The following is a 17137-nucleotide window of genomic DNA, read 5'->3' as shown; positions in this document are numbered from 1 at the left end:
CCTACACTATTTGGTTAACACCCAATTATCACTACTAGGTTATCTAACCGCGGCACTTAGGGCCTGACACAAGTGGTGATAGTGAAGTTCACCAGACTCTTGCATAGAGGCTGGAAATCGAGACTACTGTGTAGCATAGACCCAGACCACTGTTCAAAGCTCAGAAGGTAAGTACATAAGTTGGTTTTGTAGTATATGTAGGAGTATACTTCAAGTTGAAGCAAGTTTTGTTGAGTAATGTAGCCAAAATTGCCATTCCTGTAAACATGATTTTGGGATTTTACATGGAGTAGCTAGTCTGTTGCGGGTGGGACACAACTTCTAACTATATAAGTCTGTTCCAATGTTATTAAGCTAAGTGTATGCAGAGTTTTGTAAGTGTATTCTCTTTGCAACAATTTGTCTGTTGACGTTTGTAGATGGCACTACATGTGAATATATCATAAAATTAATAGTGTGTAAACAATACAAAGAGCACAGTTAAAACATGATCTATGGTTAAATGTTCAGTCATGTTTGCATATCTATCAATTTGTCTTTTACTCCAGGCCAGTGATGACTTTTGTCTCTATATTCTCCTTATCACTGTCACTGGTCTTCGCTGTCTGAGTCCAATTCAATTTCCGGCTCTTTCGTTTCAACAATCTCTCTGCAAATGGACCAGAAGTACACCCTGGTCCACAGCCACAGTAATAATGGCTGTATCCCACTGCTGCTAACATTTAGAAATGCTTAAAACTCGCTATTACGTGGCAAATAACGGTGAGATTAATTAACCTGTTGCTCGTTAATGTTGGATGTTCAGGAATAATTTATGAGTAACATTACAGGTTTATTCCACTTGCTAGGTACACTAAATAAGCTGGGTAGGTTAGCTGAGCTTCTCTACAGTGGGGTAAGCATATACAGTGGTCTGTTCAGGCAATTCCTGATTAAAAAAATTTTTGACCTGTAATAATAGCATATTTTTCGTACCACACAGAATACAAGTACGACTGATTTGGACGATGCTTGGAATGTATTGAGGAGGACATCTGTTGGATTTAATACACAAAATGTGGCTTATTGTGTGCTCACATCTGTCCAACTAGTACTATTTTATACAGTATTTTCAACAATGCATTTCTCGACTCTCAATGGATCGACAAGAAAAACAATTACATATAGATGTTCATCAATGCTATAAGATAGCACTGAACATGTTCAAATTCATCTCATACTTTTGCAACAATTTGTCAGTTCAGTTTGCTGTGGCATGTAAATTTGTCTAAATTTGTTTGTGTTTAAGTTTCTAAGCAAAGCCACATGGCGGCTTTGTGGCTATATTTAGTTCCTGCCATGTGTAATAGATTGGTGCAAGAAGCAGGAAACAAACTGCAAAGGGAAGAGAGTTAAAATATAAAATACGACTAGCCATTAAATTTTTACATTGCATTGAGTCGAAGATCAAGAGTAGCCATGAAGCAAATAGTTTCTCTGAGACTACCATTACCTCTCGCTCTACTGTTGATTTGTGTCTATTGTACAGTATCTGTTGTCAGTACTGCCACTGGCAGTGGAGATGTTGATCAAGAGGGATCTACCATGCCAGACTACACCAGCACAACTACTGAAGCTGAAACTCACTCTACCACAATAGCTCAAACCAGACCCACAACTGCGACTTCTATTGCGGATATGCAGACAACCACTGATTCTGAACAAGAAATTATCACTGTGCAGTCAAGTGGAACAACTGAAGTAGCTGTTACTGAAACTACCACAGTTACAAGTCGACCTCCTTCAACATTTCAAACTGCGACAATTTTACCCCAAACCGAGTCAACTACCGGTCAACTTGATTCAACAGCTGATACATCTGCTGGGTCTGTTACCACAGAAGAGCTAGCTTCAATTCAGGCAAACACAGCTACCACACAAGCAGCTCCCGTTACAACTGAACATCTCGTTACCACAGCTCCTACCAGACCCGCTAGGCCTACAGTCGCTGCAACGGAAGAACCAATTCAGGCAAACACAGCTACCACACAAGCAGATCCCGTTACAACTGAACATCTCGTCACCACAGCTCCTACCAGACCAGCTAGGTCTACAGTCGCTACAACAGAAGAACCAATTCAGGCAAACACAGCTACCACACAAGCAGCTCCCGTTACAACTGATCATCTTGTTACCACAATTTCTACCAGACCAGCTAGGCCTACAGTCGCTACAACAGAAGAACCAAACACAGCTACCTCACAAGCAGCTCCCGTTACAACTGAACACCTCGTTACCACAGGTCCTACCAGACCAGCTAGGCCTACAGTCGCTACAACAGAAGAACCAAACACAGCTACCACACAAGCAGCTCCCGTTACAACTGAACATCTCGTTACCACAGCTCCTACCAGACCAGCTAGGCCTACAGTCGCTGAAACAGAAGAACCAATTCAGGCAAACACAGCTACCACACAAGCAGATCCCGTTACAACTGAACATCTCGTCACCACAGCTCCTACCAGACCAGCTAGGCCTACAGTTGCTGCAACAGAAGAACCAATTCAGGCAAACACAGCTACCACACAAGCAGATCCCGTTACAACTGATCATCTCGTCACCACCGGTCCTACCAGACCAGCTAGGCCTACAGTCGCTGCAACAGAAGAACCAAACACAGCTACCACACAAGCAGCTCCCTTTACAACTGATCATCTCGTCACCACAGCTCCTACCAGACCAGCTAGGCCTACAGTCGCTGCAACAGAAGACCCAAACACAGCTACCACACAAGCAGCTCCCGTTACAACTGATCATCTCGTTACCACAATTCCTACCAGACCAGCTAGGCCTACAGTCGCTACAACCACACAAGCAGCTCCCGTTACAACTGAACACCTCGTCACCACAGGTCCTACCAGACCAGCTAGGCCTACAGACGCTACAACAGAAGAACTTCAAGCAAATGTAACGACCACACAGACAGCACTGCTCACAACTGGCGTCCCAGTTTCAACCAGGCCTGTAGCAACCACTACAACTGAAGAGATAGCATCAATTCAGGCTGACTCCGACACCACAGGTGCTCCTACTGAAGGCACTACAGAACCTCCAGAATGTCGTGTCCCTGCCTACTCCAGCATCAACTATGAGACCACGTATAGCAGCAGAGTCACTGATGATAGTCTGCTTGTTGTGGAGGGAAAGTGCTATGTTGAGTGTATTTTGGACGTTTCACAAAACCCCACCTTAGGAGTAAGTGTACAGCTGCCTATACTAATTACATGTACACCTAGACAATATTCTTATGTACTCAAATCTCTTTACTTTACGCAATTGATTGCACTCACAGGGTAAAGTTGTACCGAATAATCAGTTTCCACCCTGGCCGTTCTCCACCCTGAAACCTCAAAATTGTAACCCTCATAAGTTTGTGAGTCACTCATGCTTGTCATTCAATTGTGTTCAGACAACTTTCACTGACACAAATTGTCCAATAATAAAAAAAAGTAGAAGGCATGTGCGTGTATGTGTTATGTGCACACACTGTTTATGAGTTGGCTCACACTACTGTACTTATTATTTTCATGTATGCATGCAGGTTCACGAGTGTACTAGAGGGTGCCTTGTACTCCACGATGATATTCCACCATCTCCCGACCGCGCCTGCCGACACGACTGCGTGAGTGTAGACTGTGTAGTTTCATACCTTTAGAATAGAGAATCACACTAAATATAATTATACTTAAAAGTAGTATACATATTTCACGATATGACTTTGCTTAACAGAGTGAACATTGTCAGAACGAGTGTGGTGCTTTTCAGTGCGACAACCCAGATTCTGATGAGTGGTGGGTCCGACAGAACTGCCCCCTCACTTGTGTGAGTGGCTTGGGGGTGTGTTTAAAGAGGTGTAATGGTGTAGAGGAAACATGTTCTCTATAATTTTTTAGTGCATACTGATAATTTCTTAATTGCATCATTTTCAGAGTTCAAGCAATAGTTGCGATGACGGTTGCCAACTCTCTTTAGACTGTACATCAACAGGTATATTATCAAGAGTGAAAATTTTTTGCTTTTGAAAAAAGAGTTTCGTGTACTATCTAGGCAGCAATAATTATACTGATAATTCGGAGTCTTAAAAGATAACACTTGCTCAATGATTGTAATACCGTATAGCGCGAAATTTTCGAGGGGCTTAATTTTCGCGGATTTTGTGGTTAGCAATCCTACACGAAAATTTAAGTCCACGAAAATTTTTCTTTAATTAGAATTACCTGCTATAACGTGCAAAGATTTAAAGGCGTGGCTTGCTTCATTCCGCGAACATTGTGCAACGAAATGCTTTTAGAGGCCAATCCACGAAATATAAGTGCCTTGAAAATTTCGCGCTATACGGTAGTTGACAAATATGTACAGTGTGTATGAGAATTAAATTTGGCACACCGTTTTATACGAAGAATTACAGGCAGCCATCCCTTTCGTGACTTTATTTGCTTAAACACACTGCATGACCTACCATATCATTATTATTATGTCATTATGTTCTCTCTAGAGTGCAATCGACCACTGAACCCCATTGCCCCGCCCACCTTAGTCCAAACCGAGGGTAGTGATAGAGCGGGAGTATTCAGCGTGAACATATCCGGGTCTGTGCCCTCCTCCCCCTCTCTGACCACACCCGGCGTTGTGTTCCTATTTGAGATCCTGGATCACACCACAAGCAACTATTCCTACCATTGGGTGGTGAGCCTGCTTATGTACCTGCATGCAGTGTTATTGCAACTACTAGCGGGGTACAATTATTCCTACTATTTGAAATAGGCATAACATTCAACTCCAACTACGCTTGATGCTGGGTAGTAAGAGGCTGTAACTTATAAGAATTCCTTTAAAGGTAGTCATTGTGTGCTTTTTTTCTTCCCAAAAACAACACACTTACTCTGACACTGCATGAAATTCCCATTGCTTTTTCTTGTGCACACTTCAATTAAATTGTAAATGCCATATGTGACACGTATATAACTGTGGAGATAATTAAGTGTCTACTCTGATCAGGTTGACCCAACACTAAGCCTGGACCTGGCGGACTTTGCCTGTAGAGAAGTGTCTGTCAGATTTGCCGTGCTCAGCGTAAACGGACTCTCTGATTTCTCTGGACCAACTCGAATACAACAAATTTATGGAGGTAACGATGATACATATGTACATAGCATAATTATAGTACACACGCAGGCATGTATCCTACCACATGCATGTCAATGTATATCGCAAAGCCTGCATGTAAGTAACTACCCAGTTATAAATTACTAATAGCCTTTTATCGTTTATTTTGAAAGGCTTAAAAGAGTGTGCCGTGTATTAGTTAATATAGCACACGTGTATAGTGGGTGGTAGTGGGTGTGTGTGAGCTACGGATATGGATTGTCGTTTACATGTGACTGTGGATATGAACACATCATATGAATGGGTGGCATGATGGTCAGTACATGTAGTTGCGGTATGTAAATTACATTGCAATAGAAGCTTCACAAACTAGACGTCTGCTCAGGGGAATAAAAACCATGCAGCCGCCTTGATAACTGGGTCATTAGTTTGTAGTGTATGTATATACAGTGGCATAGAAAGCAATTTCTCAATGGGGGAGGCTCTAGTGTTTTGAATGAAAAAAGTACGGCTATCTACATGGAGCAACTTGATAAGTCATCTCTAGCCTATATAGAAGATGGGGGGGCTCCAGCCCTTGGAGCCCCTCACCTTCCTATACGCCACTGATATAATTATGTAGATTATACATTACATGATTCTCAATCTTGCTTTACTTCACTAGAGTAGTAATACATGTTGTTCGTCATGTTGTTCGTCATGTGCATGTGTAGTTTGTGTTTGCTCAAGCAATTAAAACAAAGCTTGTAAGAAGCAATAATGAATTGTTAAAATTGCATGTTACAGCCTTGAGAATTATTGAGAATTAGTGATAATAATTATACCGGCCCGCGAGACTACACCCAACCAATGTTTGTGTGCTGCATGGCTAACCTATATGAATGCATGCTGCGCTGCCTGTAAGTGTTGTGTAAACTGTATACGTGTGTATATAGGTGTTTGAACAAACCAGCTTGGTGAGTACGGAGGTGTTTAGTGTAGCGCTAACTATCCTTATCGTATATAGTGTACACCTATGATTAGATTAGAGGAGTGTATAAATGTACGTATGTCTCCTATTTTGTAAACTATCACGGAAATTGAATGTTTATCTTTCAATAATCGCTATAATAACGTACACTAATCATGTCATTACAGTGACCTTAAATATTTCATGTATGTCAAGTTGATCATTTTTGATCACACCAACATGGGATTGTGTGTCCAAGGATGTATGAACCATAGCTGTTAAATCCTTTCTGTCTGGGCGCTATCCTTCTGTTAGATCCGTTAGATGCCTCTCTCTTTCATCTTATCAGCTCATCACAGACTTCAAGCATTAACCATAACAACCATAACTTGTGTGGATACACCCACCTGATCCATGCTTGCATGGTCCTGTCCATTTTGACGGAACTAACACCTACTTAATATATACTCTTCCATTGACTCATGCTCCCCATGCAGCTGTGACTCTTGTTCACTACATATGACCTCAATAGTGCGTCAGGTTGATCACCTTGATGACTTCCTTTGTGAGGCTGAGCTATCCTACTGTTAGAGATCATGCATTTCAAGTTTTACGGCCTGCTACAATACTTGACCCACTGTTAGGCCTCTTGTTTAAAAACTGGGATTTTTTATCCGAAATTGAACTTACTATCCCTCAAGTTTTTTAAGTTTTACGGCCTGGCTTCAACAATACTTGACCCACTGCTGAGCCTCTTGCATTTAAAAACTTGGATTTTTTATCCGCAATTGAACTTACTATCCCATTGATTCATGCCCCCCCCAGCTCTGTCTCGTATACACTCCCCCTGCAGACCCTACGAGGAGGCCCAATCCAGTCACAAACATCAGGGTGGTAAGTGAGGAAGATGATACAAGAGTCGGCTACTTTGGTCATGTGATATGGACTATCTCTTGGCAACACCCAACCAGTAAGAGCATGCTGAGTAATAGTACTCAGCTGACATTCTAAAAAAATATGTGTTTTACAAATGTTTCAGTTTTAGAAGTATATACATCTTGATATTTCTTGCATGCATGCATGGGTCCTATAAGTTCTAAGTTCGAATAACCTTCACATTATTTTTCAATTCGTGGTTTTTTTCTGTCAGGTCAGCTCCACTTGGACGGCTATATGGTGGATGTGTACAAAAATCCCGACCAGGGAAGCGAGTGTGGAGAAAGAGTTTGGACCAGAAGACTGGCTCTTAATGTGCGTAGTAGTTCTGCTATTTGTTGTCTACATCACTTGGGCTATATTTAGCATTAAAGTAGCTTATGAAACCAATGCATGAAAAGTGTTGGCCAAATGAATAATTCATGACAGCTATAATAATTATAATTATAGCATCATTTCACGAATCACAATCGAGTGCAATAGAATTTGAAAATGTCGTTTTGTGCCCCGGGTTTACGTATAATTATGTTCTACTTAGGAATTGTTTGTGAGCTGAATCACGTCCTTCGTCTAGATAAGTATTTAATTCTGTGTTTCGAGGGTCTTTTTATCTGCTATCCCCTTTATTGTGTGCAGGAGAGCACCTCTGTGAGGGTGATGGCCGACGAGCCGGGGGACCTGTTGGTAATGGGATGTGTGTACACCATTATTGTGAGTACAGTCTTTACTAAATTCTTACCATTGGTCGCTACTGTCAGGATTTTATTTTGTTCTATTTTGAGAGCTCAATTATAGCATAGTTCAACTCATGGATCAAGTTATTTCTCCATATTTAGGTTCATGCTATCGGTGTGGATGAGAATGAAATCATAGTTGAAAATCACAATGCAGCGTTTTGTAAGTATTTCTTGATTACACTTATAACAGATTTCACTAGTATTATATCTCGTTTCTAATTGTATCGCACAAAAGCTCACAGTTGTGCCTGCCTCCCTCCAACCCTAATCCTTCCTCCCCCCACTCCTCCCCCTACACACACAACACACACACATGCAGTTCCCAGCATGCCGCAGTTTATCGATGACATACAGTGCAACAAGATTTGGGACTTGACTGAGTTCAAGTTCTCCTTTAACTTCACTTGGTCACTACCATTCTACATAGCCTTTGAGAACCCTATCACTCAATACATCATCTCCGTGGATACATATAGACCAGCAGACTCCAACATTTTCGTTCAATCTTTACTATCCAACACTGTTTATGATCTCTCAGTGAGTTAATCGAGTCCATAATTCATGCACATGACATTGTACATAATTATAGTCGTACAAGTAATAGTTATACCATCGATATCAAGGGTGTATTGGATTTGTACTACTGAGGGCAGTTGTATATTCCCTCAAGGGCGCTACATGGGATTTGTACCCTATGTAGTATTTGACCTATTTTCAGTTTTTCAGGAATAAAAGCGGATTTCGTGTAGTATATGTGCAGACATGTTACACCACCTATATTCCATACTCTTAATCCCCCCTCACAGAACCTGGGACCTAATGTCACTGACGTTAATTACTACCTCCCTCATAATGGGCGATCATTCTTCTCTCCTAGGAATGATTCTGGTCTTGTCTTCAGGTTCAAAGTACGTATGTGTAATGATATACAGTGTTGGCATGCAGAAATTTGGTACAGAGCACGTATACCTTTCCTATCATTGAGTGCACTTACGTTTAATCATGTGGTCACACAATTATGGCTGACAAGATTGAGGGTATATAACCCAACATTAATTTTATCTTACTAGAGTGATAATTATTTCTCTTTAACTGTATAATTGGACTGTGTACCTGTGAGTTACAATATTTTGGTATATCAATCTGAATAAAATTATACTATCTTTAAGATTGCACATTCTCTCCAATGCAGCTGTATTTCGATTTCAACGAGTCCAATGTTCGTTTTAACACCCTCTCTGCTTTTATCCCCAACCGTCAATTCTTCTGTACTACGGACACTGCCTCCCCACCCCCTAGTCAAGCACAGAACGTAACAGTTATCTCGTATGATCTTCTCAGCACTAATAAGATATCGCTAAACTTTAGTTGGACACCGCCATTATTCCCCAATGGAGTACTGACTACTTACACGGCGTGTGTGAGTCAGACAGCTCTCCTAGATAACGAGGAACCAGTGTCAAACAGTGGAGCGTCTTTCTGTGAGCATGATATTGAAGTGAGTAGCTATAATTATATCAGTGTGGATGATCTTTCATCACACGTACTTACTCAGTAAGTATTTTGGTCTAACTCCTTCCGTGCAAATAGGATTTTTCCTCAACCTATGCAGTAATTGATTATCTGTATTATACAATAACTATAATTTTCAGTACTGTGTGTGCTCGGAGTGTTGCAGTATAACTGCAGTTGAACTGGTTTCCTAGGTTTTGCCGATTGCTTTAGTATAGTTTAGTGTCAATTTCACGTAATGCACACATACGTATAAGGCCCTGTACCCACCCACCATCATAATACATGTTTAGACTACTGCACGAATAAATGTTCATAACTATGTGCCAATACGATGTTTCCAGGGTGATATGACTTCGGCAATGAAAGAGTTCAACTTTTTCAGAGATGGTGATTCTTACTGCCTGACCATTCAGGTGAGGCTGCATGCATGCCCTCTTATTCTCCCAAAAATGACTAGTCATAAATATTATTGTACTAATTAATGTGCTTGCAATTTCTTGATGAGTGTTTTTTTGCACAAACTGAGTACTAGTTCTCGTATTTAAACATAGTCACATGATCAATTAATCATTCGATCTCTCTTAATTGCTCTCCAGATCAGACCTCGCAATGATTATGTGTTTGGGGAATGGAGTGAGCCTTCTCTGATCTATCTTGGAGTACCAGGTACGAATGCTTACATGCATACATGGTCTTTGCACCTTAAGTTTATATAGGTCACAATTATTGCTTATAAGTGAACTTCTTTTAACAAATAACTACAAGGGTTGTTCAATTAATTGTCTTATAATTCATATGGTCTTTAAGTCAAAATTATTGCCTATGTGAACATAGTTACAGGGTTGTTTGAATACCTTCATTTGCATGATAGAGTATATCGAGTAATTATATACAAATCCTGTAACTGTTCGTACAGCATTTAATTAATTGTACATGTCATAATTAAATTTAGTATTGCCAGTCCTACCAATATTATTAAGTGGGCAATGCCATGCAGAGCAAAGCTCTGTCAAAAATGCAGACACATTGATTGTAATGTCGCCCACAAGTCTGTGTTCAGTATATCTTATTGTTCCAAATATAGTATTCCAAATATAGTTGTTTCGGAGGTGTGCAGTTGCAAGATTGAAATTGATGTTCTTCACAATGAATGTTGAGTCTATTGCTTTGTTAGTGTTAACACACCTTTTCTTTGTACCTTGGCTACATCAAAGAATTATCAGAGCTAGCGTTAGGCCTTCACACAAGTGCATCAAGGAAGTAGCACTGTTGCATCGAAGCTGTTTAGTCGTTGGGATTGTACGAAATGCAGTTAGCAACTTGCACACACGCTCTGAATAAGCCATGACCGTTTTTGACTTTTATTAATTAACACATGCACAGTAATATTAAACTATACTTTTGTATATAGCTTCTTTTCAATATCTGAATACTAACAAGTTGGAGGGTGGGGTGACAGCAATGGCTATCGGTCGTTTGAAGGATGTTTGGATTATCCATCTCCAAGGCCTTTTGTCGTTAATTGTTTATTTATTTGTTAGAATCAGGTCCCCCACATAATTATAGCTATACGTATAGTCCTCCCTTACAATTGTAATTGAGATATTAATCATGAAGTGCAATCGATCACTCTCAGTATAGAAATGACCTGACTTTGTGGAAGCTTATACAGTGAGCTCTTTCAATTTCATAGTTTGTTATTAATTTTTGCCACCACATATAAAACAAAAATTTGGCTAGTCAATAAATTATGTGATTACGACTTTTCAAGTCAGTCATCCAGCAGCTTCTCATGGAGGAGCCTGTATATTAAAACACTTAACAGAAAATCACCCACATTGAGAGGTGATACAACGCGAGTGGAAAAAAGTTGTGAACTTGTATAATTCCAGCAAAAATTATGCATTGTGTATACCTGTATATTCATGAGTAGATACGTACTATTGCACCCATACATTTATTCTATACTCTGATATTATACAGGCTCCTGTACAGACCCTCTACCCACTGACCCTCCACCCACTACTGACCCACCCACTGACCCACCTACAACCATGGAGAGTACAACAGACCCTCCAAACACGCCTTCTACTGGAGCTTTAAAACCCACCACCAATCGTAAGTGGAATGTAATCTATGTGATAGTACGTACGTGCATGTATGTACACAAGACTGTACACACAGTGTCTTCATACATGCATGCATGCATGTATATATACCAGTTTAAATAGTGTGTTTTTCGTTATAGGAGAACCTGAACTCCCATGCACTGTACACTGTTTCCAGTGCCATTATTATGGGTGCATGCGTGGGTGGGTTTAGGGTCAGTTTGCAAACAGTGCTACAATAAACCCGTCAATTTCTTGCAGCTGTGATCGTGATTGGCGTGTCTGTATTTGCTGCTGTGATTGTTGTGCTTTGTGCCTGCATCATATTCATCTTATTTTGCTACTGTGCGCGCAGGAGAAAAAGGAACTGGAGGCTCAATATTGTAAGTACCCGGCATACTCATGCATACATGCACTCGTCAATACTCATCGAATAAAATTTGTGGTGGAAGCGTTACTTAATAAATATTGTGTCATGCCAATTCAATTTGTGCACTATAACATTTAATAATCCGTTTGAATCTACACAAACCCCTCTGAACTTTGTTAGTTGGATTATATAAACTTCCTTGTTTTGGGTAATTGAAGTCTCAGGAGAAATTAAGTCAGCTAATTTTTGGTGTGACGACAGATCTCATGATATTGCAAGGTGTTCATGTGGGGTAGTTTATGCATGTACACACCCAGCTCTGCTGACTAGATGTATAGTCTCTGCAAGCCCTCAAGTGCAATACATTATGTCAGGGTTATTATGTCAGAGTTATATTATTATTAACAGCGACTCTCACATGCACACATCCGATGCATGTGTGTATAAAATTATTGCCTGTCTAAAGTCTGGTTGGATTACTGCAAGTTTCAAAACCAAAAACGTGGCATTGTCTTCGTGAAGTTTTAACGCTGATATGTATACCCTAAACACGCACTGCTGTGTATTTTTCCTGTAACAACTGCATATTATAGTTCCTGTATAATTTAATTATTACGTAGTCTTGTTTTCATTGGCATGTACTCCACTAGATAATTATTTCTCATGTCACACCTTCTAGTTAATATCATTGGAAGCTGGTTAACCACTCCCTTGTTTAGGTACAACCAACAAAGTGTTTCTGCGTAGATTCTTATCACAGAATTGTGGCGTTGTTTGTATAGCAACAATCAACATCATTTCCTCTCTGGCAGTCATATAGTTGTATAGTTGTTACCTGTTTTGTCTTCAGTAAACCCTTCAGTACTTTTAAGGTGGCACTTTTTATGTAAGAAATTTTCCTTGTTGCTATGATGCGTTACTACATGCTGCAGGTTGCACTAAATGTTCGCATGCATACATTCTTACATTCGCTTAATTTTATAATATTGTAATTCACACGCGCCTAGTCAATACATCACTCCATGCACACACATACATACGTATAAACACACACACCACACACACAGCTCCACGACCCGTCTGGGATGGATCTCATGTTTAGTCGAGACCCTCATCGCCACCTGCTCACTCAAACACCCACTGACCCCCAATTCCCTGAAATTGACGAGTGGGAAATATCAGCATCGGAGATTATCATAGAGGACTCCTTAGGGGAGGGTGCTTTCGGAGAAGTGTACAAGGGTGTGGTCAAGGGGCCGATAAGGTGTACCAGAGTGCAGCCTTCTTTGAGGAATGCTATTGCAGTACCTGTGGCTATCAAGTTGCTCAAAGGTACGTACAATAGTTATGGATCCAACATTGTAGTTGGGAGAACTATATTAAACAACTACCACGTCAATTGTGTGCTGAGCATGTGAACAGAGTTACATTTTGTCTAGAATAAACGAATTATTCCTCAAGAAATGCAGTCTAAATTGTAGGTTTTCCACACAATTTTGATGTATGTCTACCACTTTAATAGTTTGTAGTGTCCGTTCACACTCAACTATTGGATAAGTAGGTTTAATTTGTCTTGGTATGGCAAAATACGGGTGCAGTCCGTATACACCTAGCATATTCTCCCACCAAACAAATTCAAATTTACCTGTTCTGTTTGTTGATGTGACTGCACAGTGCACATTCTAACTGATTGTTGGCCAACAGTTTCAACCTAATGCGATTAATACGGTTATGCAATTACAGATACAATGTAAGACTGGGCAAGTATAGTACTAAGAAGCTCTAAACAATAAGATCTGCAGTAACCATGCATGCATGTACTTCATAGAATCTCAAATCTCTATATACGATAATTATAAGTTTATAATGACTGCATGCATTGAAATGATTTTAGGCATGTACAGACATTTTATGTAGCAGGTACATAGTGAGTATTATTATTCTGTGTATAATTATAATACCTCTCAATACTGCAGATTCAGCCCAGGGCAGCGAAAGACAAGACTTCCTCTCGGAGATAGAGATGATGAAGACCATTTCTGAGGGCCAGAATCCCAACGTGATTGGTATGGTCGGGTGTGTGACTCTACAAGAGCCTCTCTCTCTCATCTTAGAGTTTGTCGAGTATGGAGACCTACTTTCCTATCTCAGGACCGACATGAGAAGGGTAAATATTATCAGTGAATTTTAAGACTATAAATTAATTATACGCTTAAGATGTTGAGTGCATGTTTGTACATTGAGTATCTATGTAGTGATTGCCTATATAATCTGTGGAATGGTATAGCTATAATTATTATCTTTATTGCTCGTAGATTAGTCAAACAGAACATCTTATAATAATTATATGTTACCTCATATGAAAATACTTCGTTAATTCAATAAGCTATCACCAAGTATAGTACAGTATTGTTCTCTTGTGAATTACACCCTAGCAATGAATAAGAAATTGTGGCAGCCCATGCATTCAACAGTACAAGCTCCTGCCTACACACTGTACATTACATCACAATGCTAATTATGTTAAATTGCAATCAGAGGTGCTTGAATGAACAAAAAAGGAATTGGCTGTGGTACAATTTTTTTATCGGATATGTATCTATATCTGGCCAAAGAATGCAGGACAAGATGTTGGTGACCATGACAACCCATACATAAGGCTAGGCAGTATTGTGACTGTGGATCTCGTTAAGTTCTCCTATCAGATTGCTTCTGGAATGGTAAGTGTGTTTCACCATGAGCTTGACTCTATATAAAATTTATTGGCGCCCGATTTCATTATCGAACTTGGCTCTGAGCTCATAACTTGAATTTAGAACAGCACAATTTCCGAGCAAATTTGTGCAGCTCTCAACTAGCTCTTAGACTATCATGTGTGCATTTATCTTTGCATGCATTTGAGCCCCAATACAAATACACCATCATTCATATGCGTGGACCAAACCAAAATTCATTTATTTTATACATGTATGCACACACATGCAGGAGTACCTGTCTAGCTTGGATATTGTCCACAGAGATCTAGCGTGTCGAAACATCCTAGTAGATGAGGGCAAGGTGCTCAAAATCACCGACTTTGGAATGTCTCGTGAAGTGGACGAGATTTACGTACAGCAGAGCAGGGGGCGAGTTCCGTTGAAGTGGATGGCCCTTGAGTCTATTCTTACTCGTCAGTTCACCAGTGCCTCAGATGTGTGGTCGTATGGCGTCTCTCTGTGGGAAATAGGAACTATGGGTGAGTTTGTTTGTACCTGCAGCTGTGTAGTTAGGCGTGCATGTGATTGTAATGAGACAGGCTTAATTTGTTTGTCTGGTGCTATGGAAACATGGTGGGGCATAGAAACAATGGAAAACTAAGATCTCTCAAACCAAGCTTTGGCTAGAGAATCCACACATTACAATGTATCTATGTATAATGTATCTATGTATGCCACATAATTATACTGGAGACACCCAGTTACCATGGATACACCTAGCATACTAAATGCCATTAAAGACTTCCCCTTTTTAAAGAAGGTCTATCACATCGTAATTATACTTTGGGTACATGTATGGTTCCAATTATCTGTTACTGCTACAGGCGGGTTCCCGTACCCCACCATCAGTAACGAGGACCTCATTTTGCTGCTGAAAAATGGCTACCGTATGGAGAAGCCAGACAACTGCTCTCCCGAAATGTAAGTTAGTAATCAAGAAAATGTGTGCCGTCGTTAAAAGTTCTCTGAGGCCCCTAAATGACAGTGTTATGTGTATGGAAGGGGGTAGTGCATTTATGAGCTATATAATTATAATATACAGAGTGTATTATATCTATAGAGCAGCAATTAATCCACATGAAGCTCAGTAGCAGCTACAGATATATGTGTACCTGCATCGCTGTAATGCCTTCGATTTTTCTGTGTATACGTTTTGTTTCCTTCTTATTCTGGATAAATTGGTTTTAATTACTCCATGTATCACTCTTCCAATAGCTATGCGATAATGTTGGCCTGCTGGAACGGAGATTCGAGCATGAGACCTACCTTCTCAGAATTGAAATCGAAGTTTGATCACATGCTTCGTTCAAACGCCGAGTACATTTACTTCCTCCCTGTCAACAGTGACAGGCCGTGTTACCAACCAGAAAATGCCCCAGAGGGAATGACCCTAACCTCACCAAATCAAATTCGTCTCTCCCCTAATGCTAATGGAAATCGACAGAGCACGTACATACAAATGGCCTCCACCTCACACTCAGTTTTGCCCGGATCCGACCACGGTAGGAGCTCAGGGCAAACTTCACCCGGTCCAAGATCTCCCCGTAGTATCTCTCCAACCTCCTTTGACCCCTCACCCAGTCGCATTAACCCCAATGTGGCCCAACGCTCGGCAAGTATGTTACTATCCAGAGATGTTGTAAGAGATAAGAGAAAGCGTATTGGGGGGAATCTGTATGTGGATAATCCTTCTAAGAAAGCTCAAGAAATTTTAGCACAAGTTAGACCAACTAGTATGCTCGTATCGAGGCCTTCTGAAAATGGCGAAGTTTCGATTGGTGCCGGAGATTCTATTACTCATAGGACGCGTAATCATGGCAACAGTCGTCATCGCAGGCCTAGTAGTGCCGGTGAGAGTTCCAACGGCACGGCAAATGGTGTTGCTGCGTATGTGAATGTTGGACATACTGGAAACGGCAATATTGGAATTGAAGTTCTGAATCCACTCTTCGGAAGAGAGCTATCTCTCGATGAAAATAATGGCAACAGAGTACCCGCAATTACTGTTACAGAGGATTTGGGTTGAACCTTGTTCTTAAACAAACTATTATATTCATGTCTCTTATATAGAATAGAACGATCATAAGTCACAACATTTTTTTTTTAGTGTTACAGTAGATGAATTTACGCGTGTGTTATGTTGGTGGCACGCCCTAGTAAGTTTGATTGTTTATTTGTATAAATCAACGTGCCATGAGATAATTGATTGAACGACAGTCGGTCAGTCTAGTTGTGAAGGGTGTGCAGTTGAATATGTTCCATTCAATTGTCATGCAGGCGCTGATCGGTGATATTGGTAATTTATGTTGTCAACAGCATTGTAATTATGTTGGTTGTTGCCAAGTGTTAGTTGGTAAATTAAATTCCTAGCTACAATCGACTTTGATCTCCATTCTTATTGTTTTGTCGTACCATGATCAAAAATTCAGTACCAAAGACGTGCCAAATTCATTGTAATGTATCAACGGACACGTGCTGTATTCATGTACAATCATGCAGTAGATCTATACAACAAAAACATTTTGTTTGAAGAAACTGTTTTAGCCAAAGCTAGGAATAATTAAAGTTGCTTATTAATGTGAAGCCTTAATTTTCAGCTATTGCTATAGATAGATCTACTG

At 40.3% G+C, this 17137-nt stretch overlaps 1 protein-coding gene across 3 annotated transcripts; it reads left to right on the top strand.

Moving 5' to 3' along the window:
• Positions 1-22: 22 nt before the first annotated feature.
• Positions 23-16735, top strand: LOC135347793 (uncharacterized). 3 transcript variants are annotated; one of them, XM_064545845.1, is made up of 27 exons: positions 23-167; positions 549-762; positions 849-895; positions 983-3234; positions 3332-3412; positions 3581-3661; positions 3769-3861; positions 3969-4026; positions 4535-4725; positions 5038-5167; positions 6948-7064; positions 7245-7345; positions 7667-7741; positions 7867-7927; positions 8087-8304; positions 8574-8675; positions 8960-9265; positions 9624-9695; positions 9879-9948; positions 11266-11400; positions 11652-11773; positions 12828-13092; positions 13737-13927; positions 14376-14480; positions 14746-14995; positions 15341-15437; positions 15732-16735. In XM_064545845.1, the coding sequence occupies exons 4-27, from the start codon at positions 1459-1461 to the stop codon at positions 16540-16542; spliced, it is 5508 nt and encodes a 1835-aa protein (XP_064401915.1). In that variant the 5' UTR covers positions 23-167; positions 549-762; positions 849-895; positions 983-1458; the 3' UTR covers positions 16543-16735. The 3 variants fall into 3 exon arrangements, with proteins under 3 accessions (XP_064401915.1, XP_064401912.1, XP_064401913.1); XM_064545842.1 differs by lacking the exon at positions 849-895; XM_064545843.1 differs by having other exon boundaries at positions 549-895.
• Positions 16736-17137: the final 402 nt, after the last annotated feature.

Source organism: Halichondria panicea, chromosome 14 (assembly GCF_963675165.1).
Source record: "Halichondria panicea chromosome 14, odHalPani1.1, whole genome shotgun sequence".
Taxonomy (NCBI): Eukaryota; Metazoa; Porifera; class Demospongiae; order Suberitida; family Halichondriidae; genus Halichondria; species Halichondria panicea.
Note: the sequence above shows the minus strand (reverse complement) of the source record. Positions and strands in the feature narration are given on the sequence as shown.